General features: G+C 42.8%; 1 protein-coding gene across 2 annotated transcripts in view; it reads right to left on the minus strand.

The window, feature by feature from the left end:
* Positions 1–21,793, minus strand: part of CARS2 (cysteinyl-tRNA synthetase 2, mitochondrial) — a 51,429-nt gene that overhangs the window by 12,499 nt on the left and 17,137 nt on the right. For both annotated transcript variants that reach the window (XM_045821469.1, XM_045821470.1), the window contains exons 4-9: positions 21,617–21,688; positions 21,386–21,491; positions 16,669–16,752; positions 15,580–15,709; positions 11,392–11,525; positions 8,493–8,560 (exon numbers count right to left, since the gene is read on the minus strand). In XM_045821469.1, coding sequence (XP_045677425.1) covers positions 8,493–8,560; positions 11,392–11,525; positions 15,580–15,709; positions 16,669–16,752; positions 21,386–21,491; positions 21,617–21,688 — 594 coding nt within the window. The remainder of the gene's footprint in view (positions 1–8,492; positions 8,561–11,391; positions 11,526–15,579; positions 15,710–16,668; positions 16,753–21,385; positions 21,492–21,616; positions 21,689–21,793) is intronic.

The following is a 21,793-nucleotide window of genomic DNA, read 5'->3' on the forward strand; positions in this document are numbered from 1 at the left end:
GGGGGGGGCCTACTGCATTTCTTTAGATTTCTTTCCCCAAAGCACAGCCCACTGCTTCACAGCTTATTACAAGCCGCTTCCTGTTTCTGGCGATGTATCAGGAGAGCTATTCTTCCATTGCCATGCCTACTTTAGGTGAGGATTTGCTGCTGTTTTTTCCTTAAATTGTTGTTGCTGTTTGTTTTGCATTTTGTAACTTGTTAGATGTTTGGTATGTATGGGTCTGGAGGTGTTTTCAACCAAAGCAGAAGCTGTGCATTTCCCCTCACGTGACTGCTGTCAGAATGCCTTGGCAGCAGCCCCACGCTCACCTGACCGTTGGCCACAGAGAAGCGAACACCCCCGCATCAGTTCTCCACGTTTGAGCTTTCTTTGAATCTGACCCCTTTTCCTCCCATGTTAACATTCTGCTCATATTTGTGCATTTAGTTAAAAATTTAAAAACTCTATGATAAGTACTTCATGTCTGATGAAGTTCTTTGGTTTTTATAAAAGAAATCTCTCTTCTATTTTAGTATATTATATTTTCTGAATAGCTACAGTTTCTACTTCACTCCAAAAAGGATTTCAGATGGCTTTATTTTTATTTTTTTTGGTGGCTTTAAAGGGTTTTTCCTCTCATTTGGAATGTGGACTCATTCAGATTAATCTTAATGTGTATTCACAAATCTAAGTTAATAGTTCTCCAGACCCAGCAACCTTACAGCACTTTGGGGTGCTCTCATGGAGTTAAAATAGTGTAAAAAGAAATGTGGGGAGGGGGAGGGGACAGTAGGGGGGAAGGGTTTTTAGGAACTACTACAAAGAACACATGGACAAAACCACAGGGGAGGGTGGAACCAAGGAAGGGAGGTGGGTTTGGCTGGGGTGGGGGGGAGTGGTGGTGGTGGGGGAAATGCAGACAACTGTAATTGAACAACAATAAAATAATTTTAAGAAAAGAAATATAGAATCTAATCTCTTTTATAGCATTCAGTTTCTATGGACCATTTGCTAATAATAGTAATAATAAGGTAGAAAGAAAGTGTGACTACATCAAACTAATAACCTCCTGCAAAGCAAAGGAAATAATCAACAAAAAGGCAATCTACAGAATAGTAAAAATATCTGCAAATCATATATCTGATAAGCAGTTAATACCTAAACTATGTGAAGAATTTGAATAAATTGATAGTAAAACAAACAAATACTCCAATAAAAAATATGGGCAAAGGACCTGAACAGACGTTTTTCCAGAGGCATCAAATGGCCAACAGGTATATGAAAAGGTGCTCAACATCATTAATCATCAGGGAAATGCATGTCAAAACCACAGCGAGATTCCACCTCACACCTGTTAGAACAGCTGTCATCAAAGAGACAGGAAATAACAAGTGTTGAGGAGGACATGGAGGAGAACCCTTGTGCACTGTTGAGAGGAGTGCAAATTTGTGCAGCTATTATAAAAGACAGTATGGAGGTTCCTCAAAAAATTAAAACTTCCCTGGCTGGCGTAGCTCAGTGGATTGAGCGCAGGCTGCGAACCAAAGTGTCGCAGGTTCATTCCCAGTCAGGGTACATGCCTGGGTTGCAGGCCATGACCCCCAGAAACTGCACATTGATGTTTCTCTCTCTCTCTCTTTCTCCCTCCCTTCCCTCTCTAAAAATAAATAAATAAAATCTTTAAAAAAAATTAAAACTTGATCTACCATGTAATCCAGCAATTCCACTTCTGAGTATATATCTGAAGGAAACAGAATCAGTACCTGAAAGAGCTATGTGCACCCCATGCTCATTGCAGCATCAGTCCTGGCAGTCAAGACACGGAAACAACCTACATGTCCATCATGGATGAATGGATAAAGAAGATGTGGTGTTTATGTACAATGGACTATAATTCCATCATGGAAAAGAAGGAAAGCCTACCGTTGCAACAACATGGACAAAAACAAATACTGTATGATCTGCTTATATGTGGAATCTAAAAACAACCAGAACTTATAGAAACAGAGAGTGGAATGATGGTTAAAAGAGGCAGGGGGCAGGGGCAGATGGGGAATGCTGGACAAAGGGTATGGAGTTCCAGTTATGACAGGTTCTGGGGATCTAATGTACAGCATGGTAACTACAATTACTAATACTGTACTGTGCACTCATCACCGGCTGAAAGAGCAGGTCTTAAGCATTCTCACCACACATAAAAGGTAACTAACTATGTGAGGTGATGGATGTGGCAAATATTTCACTATATGTATATTAAAAAAATCATCATATTGTACACTGTAAACATATATAATTTTATTTGTTAATTACACCTCAAAAAAGTCAGGAGAAAAATAACACAGGAAGAGGGGAAAGCATTTTAACTTCTTCCTTATTGCTATGAATACCCGGATGACATAATGTGACAAAGCCTCCACATGGCTGGTCTTCGCGGGCATGAATGTTTTAACGTGCTCCTTGCCCTGTGCTCTGATATCACCATTTCTGCACTACTCTGGTTCCACCATACAACCTGACCACGGCATCCTGAGCTGAAATGTGATGATGCCTGTGTAAATTTGTGCTAGAAGTCTCTCAGAGGGAGGTAAGTGAGCTCCTGAGAGCTCAGCCATGAGGCAGTAACAGTAAAAAGCTCTCAGAGGTTCCGTGAGCTTGCCAGGTAAGGGGTGTGTGCTAGCAGGAGGCAGGGATGCCCTGCTTACAATGCGGGTTGGATCCACCCCAGCACCACTGGGGAAGGGCTGGACTGGGGGAAGGAGCGGCTGCCGTTCTGGCCCAGGGCCACATGAACTGGGCACTTTACATAATTTTACCTGCCCAGGAGCCCCAGGAAATAGGGGCTGTCACATCATTTTCAACAAACAACTAAGGCTTTGGGAAGTTAAGTAACTGGTCCCAAATGATAACATACTATTTTTAGAAAGCTGGCTTTGAGCCCTTATCTGAACTCTAAAGGTTAAACTCTGCCCACACTAACTGCAGCCTCTGTTAACTAAAGGATTAAGAGTTTTCATGCAGACTACAGGCATACCTCTGAGACACTATGGGTTCGGATCCAGACCACCACAATAAAGTGAGTACTAAAATAAAGTGAGTAATAATCTTTTGGCTGGTGAAGGATCTTGCCTTCAATTTGTTAACAACAACAACAACAACAACAACAACAACAACATCTGTGAAGCCCAGTGAAGTGAAGTGCAATAAAATGAGGTGTGCCTACACTATAAAGACCTATCAGTAGCCTCCAAAATCATGAGGACTGGCAGGAAAACATTCTTGTGCTAGAAACCAGGTAACGGGTAATTTTTAACATGTAGAGCAACAGCTTAACACCCCCTGGGAACTACAGGCAAAGGGAAGTTGCAAGCTGCCCAAAAATACAAAATAAAAACATCCAATAAATATGCACAGCAAATACACTGTAATAAACAAAGAAATGGACATTTAAAATCTAGCTGTCATTTTTCACCAAATTGACGAGGAAAATGTTAACGTGATTAGGATTCCTTGAAGTTTGAAGTGAACGAGGGGCAGGGACACTTTGATACACGACTAGTGGGAATGCAGGTGACAGTTACTGCCGAGTTACCAGAGGTTGCATCCAGAACATGCTGCAGGTGCGCACATCCTGTGATGTGCAGTTATCCTGTGTCACTCATCCCTGGGTGTGCGGCTGAGTGCTCATCCCCACACGGCAGACTAGAGAACGCAGGGAAATAACTGAGCCCCAAGATAGCACCACCACAGACCACTATGTGGTCATGAAAAGCAATGCAGACTCTGTAATATCTATGAAAATTTTAAGTGCGCGTAACCTTGTGGAAAATTTGATATGATTTAAGTGACCATCAATAGGGTATTGTTTAAATTAAGGAGTACACATACAATGGACAATTCAGCTATTCAAATTGAATAGAGACAATTCTCTATTCAAAAGAATTAACTCCATATGGAAGAAAACTGACTAATCCAAAAGACTCACTAGGTGAATAAAGCAAGTGCAAATACTGCTACCACTTGTGTGGAAAGAAAAAAATGAGAAATATGTTTCTAGAAACATACTGTGACTGCTAAGAAACTGGCAGCAGCTGCTGTAGGAGAAAAACACTGGGCAGCAGGGAACAAGGCTGGAAAGGAAACGTGCTTCCCACATCTGTGCCTCTGAATGTCCTACTGTGTGCTTCTTTGCCTTGTCTGTACTTTTCTAACTTTCTCCAATGAAATACATTACTACAATCAGATTAAAGCATTGTTGTATGGGGAGGGGACAGGTGCATTCATTATAGGATACATTATATACTGCATCAGCGTACGAGGAGAAAATTCCAATACCGATGGTATAATTTTTTTTGAAAGACTTTATTTATTTTTAGAGAGGAAAAGGGAAGGAGGAAGAGAGGGAGAGAAACATCAATGTGTGGTTACTTCTCATGTGTCCCCCACCAGGGCACCTGGTCCAGAACCCAGGCATGTGCCCTGACTGGGATTCGAACTGGCAACGCTTTGGTTAGCAGGCTGGCACTCAGTTTACTGAGCCACACCAGCCAGGGCCAGATGGCATATTTTTGTAAAAGGAAACACTGAAATGATAACCCAGGAACTAACTTAGTAGTTACTAAGAGGTGGATATAATGAGTGCAAGGAAGGATCAATGTCTAAGCTGTTCTTCATGGTGTTGACTACGGAACCCTGACATGACATACCTGAAAAATAAGGTAAGTCAAAAAAGAGGAAGATGTCATCTAACTGGAAACAAACTGAAAAAATGAGCCTGACGGGTAGCAAGGGGACACCACTCAGAGAAAATCATCAGACTCTGACTGCACATGTGTATTCTGACCCTGTAACATATGAGGGACATGGTCTAAGAGTAAAAGGAAATGCAAGCCCAGAACAGGCAGATCTGAGGAAACTGAAAGCAGACTGGTCGCCAGAAGCTTGCGGGGAGACAGGGAATGAGAACTGACTGTTAGGATGTGGAGTTCCTTTTTAGCGTAATGAAAATATTCTTTAATTAGATAGGTGTAAAGGTTGTACAGCTCAGTGAATATCCTAAGAACCCCTGGACCATACCATTTAAAAAGATGAATTCCCTGGAGTGTGACTTTTATCGCAATAAAGCTATTTTAAAAAGAATTACACAAAGCCCTGACTGGTGTGGCTCAGTGGATTGAGTGCTGGCCTGCAATCCAAAGGGTCACTGGTTTGATTTTCCATCAGGGCACATGCCCGAGTTTTGGGCCAGGTCCCCAGTGGGAGGCGCTCGAGAGGCAACCACACACTGATGTTTCTCTCCCTTTCTCCCTCCCTTCCCCATCTCTAAAAATAAATAAATAACATATTTAAAAAAAATAATTACAAAGAAATCTTTATTTAAAGCTTCACTGCTGACAGGAATACTGGTATTATATTTTTTAAACTTATTTTCTGTCCATTTCAAAGTAAAATATAAAATTGATGTTATTGTAAGGAAGCAAGACTTTTTTCTTTTTTAAGATTTTCATTTTTATTTATTTTATTTTTAGGGAGGGAGATAGAGAGAGAGAGAGAGGGAGGGAGGGAGGGAGGGAGGGAGAGAAACATCAATGTGCGGTTGCTGGGGGCTGTGGCCTGCAACCCAGGAATGTACCCTGGGTGGGAATCGAACCTGGGACACTTTGGTTCCCAGCCCGTGCTCAATCCACTGAGCTATGCCAGCCAGGGCAGGAAGCAAGACTTTTTAATAAAAGAGGGGAAAAGAGCTAAAACAAAAAGCCCCTGTAATATTAAATTTCATCTGGATATTTCAAAATGAACTCAAACTATCTATTTCATGGATATAGGTGTGTTTCTTCCCTTAGCTCTGTACCCTGAAGAGAAACAGTGTCACTAAGCAGCAATAAACATACTGAGTGCCCAGACGTTGGTTCAAAATTCCATCTCCCCACAAAGGCAGCAAGGCCCCTAAGAAAAATGGCAGGCCTGGGCACGATGCAAAAGGTGAACAGGGCCAAAAGCAAGAACGCAGGCAAGACATGTCCCCGGGATGCAGGAGCCCTCCCTAGCCAAATCTGAGATGATTTCAGCACAACAAGAATAAAGACTGAGTTGATAACACACAACATAAATAGAAACCCTTAACTTGGTAGTGATACTGAAAAGAAACAGAGACAGACAAAAAATTCCTTCTTCAAAGAAGAAGAGTAGAATACTAGTAACTGTAAAAGAAGTAAACAAATGAGGCAAGTACAACTTTGCAAGGATCAATGAAATGTGCACAAAGGAGAAGCCCACCAAAGGGTGCTAATACTGCAAGGCAGAAGGTTGTCGGGAACCAGATACAGACATGACACATTACCTGGCAGGTTCTTATATTCATGAAAAGGAACCAGATACAGACATGACACATTACCTGGCAGGTTCTTATATTCATGAAAAGGAAATACACATCTCTACAGCAGAGACTTTGTGGCCATCCCCTAGCCAAGCAGTCAAACTTAACATCACCAAGTCTGACAGCCTGACACTGTGGCCCCACAGGAATGCCGTGTGAAGCCCACAGCACCACCCAGGAAGTGTTTTGGCCAAGCAGGTTTAACCTGAATTGAATAGCCTTGAGCCCTCACTTTCAGTTACAGGAAATACCAGAGATAGAAGAACAAGTTAAACAACACCACAAAGGAAGAGACAAATCCAAAATGCAGGGTGTTCAACAAAAATGGTCTGTTTTCTTCAAAAAGTCAATGCTATCAGGAAAGTAAAAGTAGAGAGACAGTTGTAGTGTAGAAGCCTAAACAGAACAGTGGCATATAATTCAGCCTTTAAAAAATAAGGAATTCCTACCCTGGCTGGCGTGGATTGAGTGCTAGCCTGTGAACTGAAGGGTCACCAGTTTGATTCCCAGTCTAGGGCACATGCCTGGGTTGCAGGCCAGGTCCCCAGTAGGGGGCGAGTGAGAGGCAACCACACATTGATGTTTCTCCCCCTCTCTCTCTCCCTTCCCCTCTGTCTAAAAATAAATAAAATCTTTGAAAAAATAAGGAATTCCTGTTACACTCTACAAGACAGATGAACCTTGAGGACATTATGCTAAGTGAAACAGACCAGTCACAAAATGGCAAATGATCCCACTTATATGAGGTACCTAGAGTAGTCAAATTCATGGAAACAAAGCAGGATGGTAGTTGCAGGGGCTGGGAGGGGGAAATGGGGACAGGATCAATGGGTGTAGATTTCAGTTCTGCAAGATGAAAAGGTTCCGGAAATCTGTTACATAACAATGTGGACATAATTACCACCACTGAACTGCACACACAAAAATGGTTAGCAAAGTAAATTTTGTTATGTGTGTTTTTTTTTACCACGGTTATGTGTTTTCTACCACTGTTTAAACTATTAGAAAAAAATTTTTTAAAGCCTGAGAAGACACACAATCAAATGCAACAAGTAAACCTTCATTGGATTGTGGTCAAAAAATAAAGCTGGAGAAATCGACACATGGGTTAGATAACTGATGATGTTAAGAAATTATTGCTGACTTTTTTGGTGTTTGGGCTACATAGGAAAGTATCCTTATTTTTAGGAGTTTCATGCAGAAGACAATTCATGATGACTGAATATATTTTCTAATTGTTCAACAACAGTAACGACATGTGTGTGTATATGTAGTCTGATACAGAAAAAGCAACAAATATGGAAAGATACTAACAACTCTTGAATCTACGTGGTGAGTATTAGAAGTATTTCTTTGAACTTTTCTGTGTGTTTGAAAGTTTATATAAGATAATATTAGACCTGAAAAGTCCATAAAGATTATTTGTGAGGAGCATTCCCCTTTTAGTTTACTCTAAATCCGGTTGAAATGGCTTTAGTTGTTGAGTATTTGGGTGATGAAGTTCTGATTACTATCCTTGTCAATTAAATCTGGCCTTATAGACCCAAAGACCAAGGAAGATCGAACTGTTTTTAAGTGTTCTATTCGTGAGTTTGTTTTCCATTCATACGGAAATTCACATTTCAGTCCGCATTTCCACAGCACAAAAACATTTTTCAGGTAGGTTAAGAAGCCAGCAAGCAGCAAAACTTTAGCCAAGCAACCCAAAGCTACACTAGATGGGAGGAAGCTGGTGTTGGGACTGGGTAAAAAGGGGGTAGGGTGGGCAGAGGAATCCTGCAAATGTAATTCAAAAGATAAAATTGTTATAAACGGAAAAGGGAGAAAGAAGGTGTGAATCTTGGAATGCCAAAGGAGAAAGGCAGAAGTCCTCCAAAACGCTGACAGAAAACGGTGGAGGGACACATGAGAAGAGAGAACAGGAAATAGAAAAATACCTCTGTGTGCTTTTAAGACAAAAAAAAAAAAGAGTAATTTAAATCCAGAAGTAGGAGAAGCCTGTTAGGGCCGTGGGGAAGGGGAGCCAGGGAAACAGGGCATCAGAGACGTGGGGTCTCACACTGCGTGCGTGCGTAGCAGCCTTTCACACAGGTTCACCACGCTGGCAGCAACCCAGGCACTACAGAAAGCACATTACCTTAATGGTGATGTAGTTCTTCAGTGATTTGGACATTTTTTCTTCTTTGCCTTTCACATGCAAATGTCCTGAAACAAAAACAAAGTAATTCATTCTGATTTGGATGAGAAGAAGGGGACCCCTCCAGCCTAGCTGGAGAGGGGAAGACTGTGTGGGCACTTCTCCAACAGATGCCCAAGCCACAGGGCGCAGACTGCAGCTGCCTCGGGAACATGAGGAACATGAGAAAGGCTGCATTCTCCAACAGGCAAACACCCCTGTATATGTGGATATAAGATTTCCCCCAAACCTTCCCCCACAGTGGACCCCCCAGGAAGGTGGGACCCACAGCTGTGCCTGTTTGAGGTGTCAGAGGCACCCAGCCCCGCGGTGGGCGATGAGCAGGAACCACTGCTGACTCTGAACTCAGGCAGGAACAGGAGAACCGCAACACTCACAGACACAGTTCACACTTTCCCCTGGCCTGTGACTTAGAAACAACGATTTGGCTGACTCAACACCTGAAGAAACGACAAATCTCTGCTTTTACAAACCAGACACTGGGTTTCAAAAGCTTGTTTACAGATGTTCAGAATTGTAGAGAAGGGCTTGTGTGATGAATCAGATTTTCTGTTGCTAATGGATTTCACAGACTTATCACTACCTTGGTATATTCCACCCCCATGTAAGTGAAAGGCCAGAGGAAATCCAAACCCCTGTTAGGAACTGCTCACCACAAGCCTGGAATTCGTCCTGGGCTGTGCTTCTGCAAGGTTCACTGCAAAGAGGGGGCCTGTCCTTTCCTAACAAGATTCTTCGGCTTTTTCTGACACGACTTTAAACACAACAGTTGGTTCCAAGATCAATTTTATGAGAACTGGTTAGCATGCGTCTTCCAATGTAATACTATACAACATGTCATATACAACAAGCACAATTACAAATTTTTAAGTTGACAATATCCAGAAAATGGCACATCTAACTAGTTAACTCTATCTTCTGTCCATTACGTCACAAGAACAGCATTGCTGTAGAGACCTGTGCACCTCTGTGTTCACTGAAGCACTGCTCGTGGTGGCCAGCACGGAAACACGGAGACCTAAGTGTCCCCCGGTGGAGGATTGGAGGGAGAAGATGTGGTGCACACACACAACGAAACACTACTCAACCACATGAAGGGTAAAAAGGATGGATCCTGAGGGCGCCATGCTGAGTGAACTAAGCGACGGAAAAGGATAAGAACCATGTGATTTCACTCCGATGTGGGATATAAAGCAGAAAATAAACAACAGTCTCATAGACACAGACAACAGTGTGGTGTCTACCATGGGGAAAGGGGTAGGAGGAGAACGAGGTGGGTAAAGAGGGTCAAATATACGGTGACAGAGACGGGACTTTGGGTGATGAGAACACGATGAAATATGTAAATGATCTATTACAGAACTGTATACTTGAAACTTAGAGTTGAGTGACTTATCAGATGATAAATGTAACGAAACACAGCAACAAAACCCCTTCCCCTTCCCACATCTAAACGTAAACAAGAGCTGCTGTTTTGTGACCAAACACCTCATTATTAAGTATGAGTATTAGCTCTGTTGAGTCACCTTTCCGATCCCTAGATCCGCAGTTCACTGGAGGGCACCCTGCATTTCACGGTGTTCACAGCAAACCACAATTCATCAGGAGCGTTAACCGATGAAGTGTCTGCAGAGGGGTCACGCTCTCACTTCCCAGGCAGTAAATATGGTGAGAGTAAAAAAACTGAACCAGAATCATCAGGCTTTTGTCCTTCTGTTTAGGGAATCTGCCCGGCAAGGCACATTGTTGGCAGAAACAAAGTGGATTTTGGCTACCGCTGAGTTCTGTCTGTGGAAATGGAATACTTAGTAACAAACAGCTCATATGCCAGACAGAGCATTTCAGCCAGCCCTGCTTCTTTTCAGACTGCTGTAAGGCAGTACAGAGAGGAACTGGTCACTGCAGAGAACAGAGACGCTTGTTCCTGGGGCACCCCGAGGGCATGCGGTGAGGGTGGGAACGGCTCCCAGGAGACTCAAGAGTAAAGGAGACCCTGCGGTAAGTGCACTTGGGCGCGGGCAGCGGCACCAGTTCACTGCCATGAAGAAAACCCAAGTGAGCCCTTACTCCTGACTGTAAGCAGCCTACTGCACATTATAAAACTAGAGCATCTCTGCACGTAACATTACTTCACTGGAAAAACCTAATTTCCTCAATTCAAGGACTTAAAGAAATAGTATTTGTTAATGCACTGTGTTTTAGATGTTCATTATCTGCATCTCCCAACCCTATAGCTACAAAACACCCTTTATCTTTCTTCACTCCAAATACCTTAGCTGTCCATTATAAAAGGTCGTAAAACCAGTCTGTCACTGCCCCATGACCTTTGTCAAAATTTGGACATATGAATCTTCCCGTGCATCAAAGGAAATCCTGGCACTGCTGTGCTCAAGGATGCTGCTTGTTTCACAATCTACTTCTGAGAACAGAAGGCCAGCATTAACCAACTCATTTTTTAATATGAAATGAGAAGCAATGGTGTTAGAGGATGATAGATACATACTGTGACAATATTATAGCTCAACATTGGCATATTCCTAATAATAATTACATCATACTATTTGAAATTCCTTAATAGTTTTATTAGAAAGAAACTTACATACAACAGCACTGTAAAACATTTTCCATATTTCAGTTCCAAAAAGGCAGACTCAGTCCCATCCAAGGAAGTTCATGTCCAACTGACTGAAATTTGAAAACAATTTAGGAGAAAACTCCATTTCTTGGCCTATTTTAGCAGATCTATGTATTTCCAAATATAGCTTTTATTGGTTTTACCAATAAAAGATGAAAGTGACAGAACTGAAATAGAACAAATTAATTTGAAGTTATTACTTACCAGAATGTAGAAAATAGTTTCCCCATTGCTGGCACTGATGAAAGACCTCACACTGTGCAATTTCGTTTTCATGATGTGGAAAAGCTAGGTCTATCCCACCTGAATGGATGTCTAGTTGACTTCCAAACACCAAACTGCAAGACATAGCACAGAACCACAAATTAATTCAATCAACAACGTGTTTCTCCAAACCACATCTTATATTTAACCCTTCTGGCCTTTGTGCAATGAGTAAATTAAATGGATCCCAATTTTAAATCAATATATGTGAAAATTTAACTGATGCAAACAAAAACTAGAATTCTGTTTTTACTTCTTAAATCCCTCATCCAAAGGTTTTCCTCCTACTAAACACACTTGATTAATAAAATTCCTAATTCACAGCTTTCCCTCCTAGTAAACAAATTTAATTCTCTCTGCTCCAGATATACAGTTTTTAAAAACTTACAAAATTATCTTTTCTTACTTTCAATAGGTAAAGTTTAGTGGTTTTCCAATTTCAACAAGAGACAAGAACTATAAAATCAAGAGAATTTTTAATTTGACTTTTGAAAATTTAACTTTAGTGGTCATATTTGCAAAACCCGTTAACAGAATTCAAATCAATGCACTTCAGCTGTCAACCATGAATTAATTCAATCAAATAACATGTTTCTCCAAACACTATGCCATACAGCCTGGAAAACCTTGTGTCCTGCACAACTGCACACTGTAACCAAGCGGGCTGATGGGGACTTTAGAGCTGGCCAGACCACTCAAAGCCTGTGCAACTCTCACCAAAGCACCTGTGAAAACTACCCACAGTGTGAACAACCCAGGTTCACTAGCAGCTGCTTCAGGAGACATTAAAAATGCAAAAATCTGCCCTGGCTGGTGTGGCTTAGGGATTGAACACCAGCCTATGAATCAAAAGGTCACCTGTTTGATTCCCAGTCAGGGCACATGCCTGGGATGCGGGCCAGGTCCCCAGCTGGGGGTGTGCAAGAGGAAACAGATCAATGCCACACATAGATGCTTCTCTCCCTTTCTCTCTCCCTTTCTTCCCCTCTCTCTAAAAACAAATTAATAAAATTTTTTAAAATGTGAAAATGTATTAAAAACACAATAATCAGCACAGTGGAAATGCTAGTTTGTGGGGGTTGGGGATTTGAGTACACCTCCCCCGGCAGACAGCAAGGCTACCAAGCAGACCATCATGAATTTTCTAAAAATGGTTTAAAATAGACATTTTCAAAGGTGCTACAGCCTCACTGAGGTCCCTTCCTGTTGAAGGTTGACTCCTCTCCCTCTGGCTCCCGGCTCCTGGAAAACCCACACATGCACCAGTTACATTTTTGCTAAGTGTTGGTAGAGAATCGCACTGTGGCTGAGTGGGTTGTCTGTCATCTTGCATCCTTAGTGATGGGTTTTAGAGAATCTCTTACGGCCCTTGAAATTCAAATGCTGTGAGGGAGAGTGTGAGGTGGGAGGGCCTGGATTGGGGAGGAGAACATATTGGGTAGGAGAGCATTTGGAATGAGTGATTCATTTTTATGAAGATCCGAAGCAAATATGACAATGTTAAGGTTTAATAAAGCTAAGCTGTGGGTCCACAGTTTATTTTTATTCTTGTCTGTACATTAGACCTTTTTTAAAATAAGAGAAAGCTGAGAAAGAATAAAAGTCTATTTTCATTATTTAGATTTCAACAAAAGAAAATATTTAATGGCAACATTAGATTTAAAATTAAATGTTTTCCATCCGCTTTAAAGTAACTAATTGAATCTAAAATTAAACTTTTTTTACAATTTGATGTACACCCCACACTGCTGTTAAACCAACAATTTATAAATACACATTAAGTGGTTGTACATTTATGTGTGACCGAGACCTGGACATAGCTGCTTGCTTGTTTTTAATGAAAAGTTGGACCCATGCTTCTGAGTAACATGCGGGCTCGATGTCTCAGAAATTTGGAGGTGTTTCTAGATGGCCATGTAGAAATCATCAGAGATGAGGGCAACAGAGGGAGATGTGGTGGAGGAGGAGAATACCTTTTCTGGGTCTTAACCAGAATGAATAAAATTTGTATGGACAGGTTATGGAGGATGAGGCTTTCTATTTGGCGGAATGGCGTAAACCTACATGGGGCTGAAAATGCAACCAGTGTGGGGTCAGTGCACAGGACAGAGTGCTCCTATAGGAGATAATTACCCTTGCTAATACACACATTTATACCCAGACAGAAAACAGCACCACATACAACTAATGTGAGGGTGATTGGGTTGGTTGATCTGAAAATTTGTGTTGTAGCTAGAAGTTTGAAATATTCATCTCAGGCATACTTTCTTTATGTTTCTAATTTTAAAAACTTATAGCTCCACTGTAAAATATTGTAATAAATATCTGCAATGAACTGAAACATATGAAATACATCAAAATCTATGAGTTAATACTTGGCTGGTGTGGTTCAGTGGACTAAGTGTCAGCCTGCAAGCCAAAAGATTGCTGGTTCAATTCCCAGTGACGGCACACGCCTGAGTTGCTGGCCAGGTCCCCAGTAGGGGGCGTGCAAGACGCAACTAATCGATGTGTCTCTGGCACATTGATGATTCTCTCCCTTTCTCCTTTCCCTTCTCTCTAAAAATAAATAAATAAAATCTAAAAAATAACCCCCAAATCTATGAGTCAATTTGATACTTAAAAACCCCTTGCCTTCCCTGACTGGTGTGGCTCAGTGGGTTGGGCATTGTTCTGCCAACCAAAAGATCGCCAGTTCGATCCTGCAGGGCACATCGGTGTTTCTCTCCCTTTCTCTCTAAAAATAAATAAATAAAATATTTAAAAAAAAAAACCCCAAAACCCTTACCCTCACAAACAGGAAATACATACACAAGGCATTTGTAAGAGCAAAATATTGGAAATACCTAAATGCTCCTCCTTAGGGTACTAGCTAAGTGAGCAATGGTTAAACAACACAATGCAGCATCATGGAGCCAGAAGACAAGTGATGAAGAGCTTGGCGAACTGACACAAGGGAATTCCAGGAGAGACTGCTAAGTAAAGAGAGACAGAACAGGACAGCACATGCAGTGTGCTGCCTTCTGTCACACACACACACACACACACACACACACACACACACGGGCAGACCCATGGAGAGTGCGAAAGGGACGTCTGCAGAGGAGATCAAACACAAAGTGGACGAGGCCCCAGCACAGATGCCACAACCAGAAGAGAGTTGTTTCAGAGACCAAGGAGAAAGCAGGGGCATCAGGCTGCCTGTCACTGACCTGGTCACTGGTGACTTCAGGAGATCAGGGTCAGTGGGGACACCTGGGTTGACAGCTAGGCAGTAGCAGGTCACATGTAGATGGTAACAAGAAGCAAACAAAAAAGAGGGCTGCTGGAGGGGGTCAAGGTCAGAGGAGGACCTGTGTTTATGGACATCCCCGAGACACAAGCACTCTGAGCATGGTGTTGCTGGGGCGAAGAGCCGGTGGAAGGTGCAGATCAAAAGCTGAGGAGCCAGACCCGTGGAAACTGGGGCTGATGCTCAGTGGAATCTGATCAGGCTATGGGGGTAAGATTCTGTGGACTGAGAGGGCAAGTAAAAGGCAGGTGGTTCAGTCCCCTGTCCCCGAGGGGCTCTGTCCTCGCCCCGGCCCTCAGCCGTAGGGCTGGTGTTCCCTAAACCCACCTCGGCAGAGACGAAGGCAACCTGGAACTGGCCTGCAGGTGATGGGGAGTCAAAAACTGGTCCATAAAGTAGGCTTTCTTACCAAAAAGCACAAGTGTTGATGGAAAGATAAAGATGTCATGTTTTGTCCCCCCACCCCTTTTAAATGTTTATTGATTTTACAGAGAGAGGAAGGCAGAGAAGGAGAGAGAAACACTGAACGGCCAACCCCATTCACGCCCTTACCAGGGATTGAACCTGCTACCCAGGCCACTGCCCTGACTGGGAGTCAAACCCAACAACCCTCAGGGGTACAGGACGACGCTCCCACTAACTGAGCCACTGGACAGGGCTTGTTTCCTTTCTTATAGCCAGTCCCAAGTGAGCACTAATCTTTCTTCCCAAACTACCTGAGCTTCGTCTGCATTGGCGCAGACTAAACTTGCCCCATCTGTGCCCTCTGCTGACCAAGTCAGGCACTGCTGCAGCTTTCACATCACAAACACAGGAAGAATCCAGGAAAATCTTACCTTGAGATGGTAGAACATTCAATATGCCAGCCAGGCCTTCCATTTCCCCAAGGAGAGGCCCAAAACATCTCCTGGGGTTTAGCTGCCTTCCACAGGGCAAAGTCGCTGGCATGTCGCTTGTCAGAATCACCTGCCAGTAACAAATGGTTGATCAAAGGCGGAGAACCTAGAATGGACAAGCCAAACCAAAATCCCACAAAACTGAAGCACTGCCCAAAGCTTCTGTTCCTTCTTATAAGTCACCTCACACTTCTCACTCATATGTTTCTTCTTTCCCCACATGATGTCTACAAGGACTACTAAATACTTGTACCTAAAATAGGCCAATAGCATGAAGTCTGCCAGCAGTGAGGCCAGTTTCACTAAGTTGAATAATGACTGAGTTGAGATTTCAAATACACACATAGGGGTGCTTCTTTCTGAGCACTGTACTGAATGGAGCACTTTCATTCTCCCTTAGTCTGTCTTGTGAGAAAGCTGCATTTATCAGTAACTGAGTTTGAGTAACTTTTCAAAAGAAAAGATTGAGACCTAAAAGGAAAATTAATAGAATATCAATCACTTTCAAAGAGTAAAGAGACTCAGACGAGAATGGTTAAGTTACCGTTGAAGGTTGTACAATGAGCCAGTACTGGACTCTCTTTAAATTCCAAAACTTGGGAGCAACCAAGATCTCCTTCAGTCAGTGAATGGATAAAGTGTGATAACATTGGATAATGCAATAGTATTCGGTGCCAAAAAGAAATGAGCTATCAAGCCTTGAAAAGACATAAAGAAACCTTAAATACACGTTTCACATCTCCGAAAGGAACCACAAGAATGGGCAACTGTGTTGCCTCCAGGGAGAAGAGCTGGAGGACCAGGCGGAAATGGGGAGGAGACATGTCACATGCCATGTGACCTTACACTCTACAAGTTTTCTCTATTTGAAAAAGCACAATGAAAGCTAAAACACAGCTGTGATCAACTGCCTGGCACCATCACAGCCCCTGAGAGAGTGGGGGTCTCAACTGAGCACTGGGAAAGCAGAAGCTGAGTCCGTACTTCAGCCCCGCAGAACCCAAGACAGGAGGCCGAGCGTGGACCCACCTGGCTCTGCAACGGGACTGGGAACCACACCGACGAGCTTGCCGTACTTGTCTCCTCGTGACTGCAGATCGAAGTAGACATTGCCTGTTTTATAAAGGTAATTATGAGTTCACCATTTCTCACTTTTTAAAATATTATTTTATTGATTATGCTATTACTGTTGTCCCATCTCCCCCTTCACTCCCCTCCACCCTGCATACCCTCTCCCACCCGCATTCCCTGCCTTTAGTTCATGTCCATGTGTCAAAAGTTCTTTAGCTTCTACATTTCCCATACTATTCTTGCCCTCCTCCCCCCTGTCTATTTCCTACCTACCATCTATGCTACTTATTCTCTGTACCTTTTTCCCCTCTCTCCTCCTCCCACTTCCCTGTTGCTAATCCTCCATGTGACCTCCATTTCTCTGGTTCTGTTCCTGTTCTAGTTGATTGCATAGTTTGCTTTTGTTTTTGTTTTAGGTGTGGTTGTTAATAATTGTGAGTTTGCTGTCATTTTACTACACATGTTTTTCATCTTCTTTTTCTTAGATAAGTCCCTTTAACATTTTATAAAATAAGGGCTTGGTGATGATGAATTCCTTTAACTTGACCTTATCTGAGAAGGACTTTATCTGCCCTTCCATTCTAAATGAAAGCTTTACTAGATAGAGCAATCTTGGATGTAGGCCCTTGCCTTTCATGACTTGGAATACTTCTTTCCAGCCTGTTCTTGTCTGCAAGGTCTGTCTTGAGAAATCAGCTGACAGTTTGATGGGAACTCCTTTGTAGGTTACTGTCCCCTTATCTCTTGCTGCTTCTAGGATTCTCTCCTTCATTTTCACCTTGGCTAATGTAATTAGGATGTGCCTTGGTGTGATTCTTCTTGGGTCCAACTTCTTTGGGACTCTCTGAGCTTCCTGGACTTCCTGGAGGTCTATTTCCTTTGCCAGAATGGGGAAGTTCTCCTTTATTATTTGTTCAAATACGTTTTCAATCTGTTGCTCTTCCTCTTCCCTTTCTGGTACCCCTATAATTCAGATGTTGGAACGTTTAAGATGTCCTGGAGGTTCCTGAACCTCTCCTCATTTTTTTGAATTCTTATTTCTCCATTCTTTTGTTTTGTTGTTTCTTTCTTCCTTCTGGTTCACTCTACTGATTTGAGTCTCAGTTTCCTTTCCATCACTATTGGTTCCCTGTGCATTTTTCTTCATTTCTCTTATTGTAGCCTGCATTTGTTCATCTAATTTGCGACCAAATTCAACCAATTCTGTGAGCATCCTGATCACCAGTGCTTTGAACTGTGCCTCTGATAAGTTGACTATCTCTTGGTGGCCTAAAAGTATTTGCTCTGGACCTTTTTGTACTTCTGTTTGAGGCTTTTTTTTTTTTTTTAATCTGGTTGTGCCTGTTACGTAGTGAGGAGTGGAGCCTTAGGTGTTCTCCAGGGCAGGGCAACCCAGTAGCTGGATTGTGACATTGTATGTGGGAGCAGGGTCTGAGAGGAAACAATGGCACTTGCTCTACTCTCCATCAGACTTCAATCCCTTCCACTGCTTCCTCCAAGTTAACTGGGCCTTTCTAATTCCCATGTGGGTGGGTTGTGTCCGTTCTAGGACCTGGGGTCTCTCCAACGACCTTTCCTGTGACACTGGGAGTTTCTCCCTGCACCTCAACCCCCACAGGTGTTTTCAGTCAATCTCCCAAGGTTCTATTCCCCGAGCTGGGACCCTGGGTTGCTCTGTCTGTCTCACTGCCCAATTTCGCCTGGTTTATCTGTGCGCAAATGTGGCTCGGACACCCAGGCACCTTGTGCACAGTGCCTCGCTTCACAGTCGCCACCTTGCTGGGTCTGCCAGCCACCTGTGCACCCAGGGTCCACCCGCTGCAGTCTTGCACTCCGGATGCCTTATGCGCCTGGGATATGTTACGCTTCTGGTGCCACCACTTTTTGTGCTGTGACCCCTCTCCACCTGGCTGCTCATCTCCATCCCTCCTACCGGTCTGGATGAATGTGTATATTTTAACTCCTTGGTTGTCCAACTTCCATACAGTTCAATTTTCTTTCAGATCTGGTTGTTATCTTGTTTCTAAATTGTTGCTGATTTTATTTTGGTTGTACAAGGAGGCATGGTGTGTCTACCTACACCTCCATCTTGGCTGGAAGTCCCATTTCTCACTCTTAAATATCAGCATATAGTAAGCTTATATATAAGCTTAATAGCTAAAAGTAATTAGAATTTAAACATCAAATATGACATCTGGCCTTCATATGTCACCCTTTACTCTATTTTAAAATAAAAAGTAACACTAGGAGCACTCTGTTTTAAAAGCATGCAACTGGACACAACATGAATGTCCGGATGTAGAAGTGATAACACAAGGGTAAGTTCTGTGTCAGATGTTGAGGCAATTCTTTTTAACAAGAAAAAGGAAAAGTGGGTGTTATCATTGGCTGCATTCAGCTCTGGGCTTCACGTTACACACCAATCAACAAAGAAACCCTTTCCTAACTGGATATCCTCCAAGACTCCTTTTTACTTAGGTTACAGACATCTCCACACTCAAGCGTTCCTGTGGCTGTTCTTTCACTGAAATGCATATGGTCCACGTTTTTTGACCGAGGGTGCAAGATGACCTTCACCACGAGGTCACCACAGAGGCAGCAGTAGCCAGCCCTTTCTACTTTTAACTATAACGTATACAGAGGCAGCACAGGGAAGGTGGTGTCATAGCTGGAGCTGTGGCAGGAAGACAGTCTGGCCCCCAGCTGCAGTGGCTGCTTGGATACTGAGACCCCAGGTGACCCAGTTTTGCCTCCTCCCCTCAGAGTCCTTCCTCTGCACTCAGGGCTTATTACAAGCTGAGACAAACTGGTGAAAATGGGAGAAGTACTCTGGGATAAGTTAGAATGTAAACAACACTTGAAAATGCTTTAAAAGAGAAAGAAACTACTCCCTTTAATGGAAGAGTTTCCCTGTACCTTTGTTTATGGCGAAACATATCACTTTGGTGTCAATTTGCTGAAGGAATTGTTTCTCCACAAATAGTTCAAAGATCAAATTACGACCAAGCCTTGTGAAACTGTCACAAAGTCCAAATTAATAGAGTTTCAGTAAATTAAGTTTACTTTAATTATATTTATCATTATTAAAAATTTACAGTAAAGCACAGTCAGAAACAGCATTTATTCCTAAAGCATGTTTGGATGAGAATCTCTAAGCTGCTCATGAACACGAGTCAGTTTACCTGGGTTCTGTGTCTTATTTCAAGTTACATGACAGCAGGAAAATAATTCCTGTATTTCTGGAGCCAATTCCAGTTCAGTCACTTAAGCCCTTTAAAACAAATTTTTCTTAGAAACAAAATCTAAATATAGCAAATATGAGAAAGTAACAGATCGCAAGTCCTTCGGTAAGCATGGACTACTGAGAAAGGCAACATACGTTTCCAGGGACCAGGGGGCCCCTCACATGTATCCTATGCACTCAGGTAGGACTGTGAAAGACAGGTGCTTACACTACAATAATCCCCATACACTGTCTCCATTTTTATGCTTTGTACTTCGTTACTACCTTGCAACATGCATTGTAGTACCTGAACACTCCCAGCCCTGGGCTAGGTACTCTAATGGGTTATTCGCTAAGAGCGAAAGGTTTTTCTGGTCCAGGCACTGAGAAAATATGATATATTAACAGCAAGCTGAGGCTGTTATCCATCCTGTGCTGTTCAGATCTCAAAGCTGAGAGGGTGAAGTTCACTTTCAGCTACGGGCAGTAAAGAAAACTTCCTGGGAGAGAGAAAGCTTTGGTCAGAGTTTACGGGACAGCCAGGATTCAGATTTGGGAAAAATGACTGGAAAGCAGGAGGTTCGGCTGAAAACCATGCCTCACTGGGGAGGCAGCAAAACGCCAGGATGCCAGAATTTCCCTTAGGCCACCAAATATGTCAGCAGCTCCTAAACCAGCTAAGCTCTACCAAAAGGAAGTGATCACGCCAGTCCAGAAGACAACTGGCCTGGTCAGCCTCTTCGGCAAGTCCACAATGAAGGGAACAAAGTGGAGACTGTCTTAAGGAGCTGAAAGGAACACAGCCACATGCAGCAGGAACTGAATTAAATCAAGACGTGGGAAGGCGGGAAACAGCAGGGTAAGTGTGAAGATGCGGAGGACAAGGGATGCTGTTAGGGAACTGCCCGCCGTCTCAGGTCTGATAATGGTGATGTCTTTTATTCAGGGAAGTGTCAAGTGCCTCAGGTGTCAGGATGCCCACAGCTTTCTTTCACTGGTCCATGGAAAAGAGCAGGCCCACCCAAGGAGACGACTGATGGGGTGGGGGCCAGGCTTCAACAAGAATGAGCCTTTAGAGGCACTGCCATTGTCCTCAGCTTTAGTTATGAAAAACTGTAAACAGAGTTGAAAGAAGACCCAAAGAATACCCGCACACCTACCACCTAGAGCCAGCAACTGTTAGGCTTATGCCACATTTGCCTTATCTAGACTAGCTCTCCCAATGGTCATCTCTTTCCATGACTGTGGTGAATAATTTTTAAATGAATTGATGCAGCTGTTTTTTGCAAAGACAATAACCGCAGGGAAACCTCACAACATTTTCACTGTAGGAATTACATCGAGAGTGACAGTAAAACATTTGGCATATTCCAGCAACTCAGAAATGCACATCCAGTTTTTCAAAGTCCTATCAGTATTACCTAAAACCAGCATTTATAACATAATCCCCACCTTTTGCTGTTGAATACGCATGCCCATTAGCAATTATTCCTTCAATGAAAGAAATGATCTGAGGAATATTTTCAGTTACCCTCAAGTACACTGTGGGTGGAAGAACCTGAAAGAAAGAACAACAGAGATGACTGTTTCCAAAGCTCAAAAGGGTAACTCAGCCACAACTGGCTTCCATTGTTCAAGCTTCTTTTCTTCATGGTAAGAAGAATCAACAACACCTTACTTTACCTTCAAGGCTGCCATATCTTGTTTAAAATCTTCTTCATAAAGATTGGCCAGAGAAGCAGGTGATATCTTCATCTGCAAAAAGATTAGGTGAGCCTATTAGGAAATCTGGAGTATTCACAACAGAATCACCCGGAGGCACCACCAGTTCCCATGCAGGAGGGCTGGGCCAAGTGGCCT

Source organism: Phyllostomus hastatus, unplaced genomic scaffold, assembly GCF_019186645.2.
Source record: "Phyllostomus hastatus isolate PE091 unplaced genomic scaffold, TTU_PhHast_1.1 phas_scaffold_46, whole genome shotgun sequence".
Lineage (NCBI taxonomy): Eukaryota > Metazoa > Chordata > Mammalia > Chiroptera > Phyllostomidae > Phyllostomus > Phyllostomus hastatus.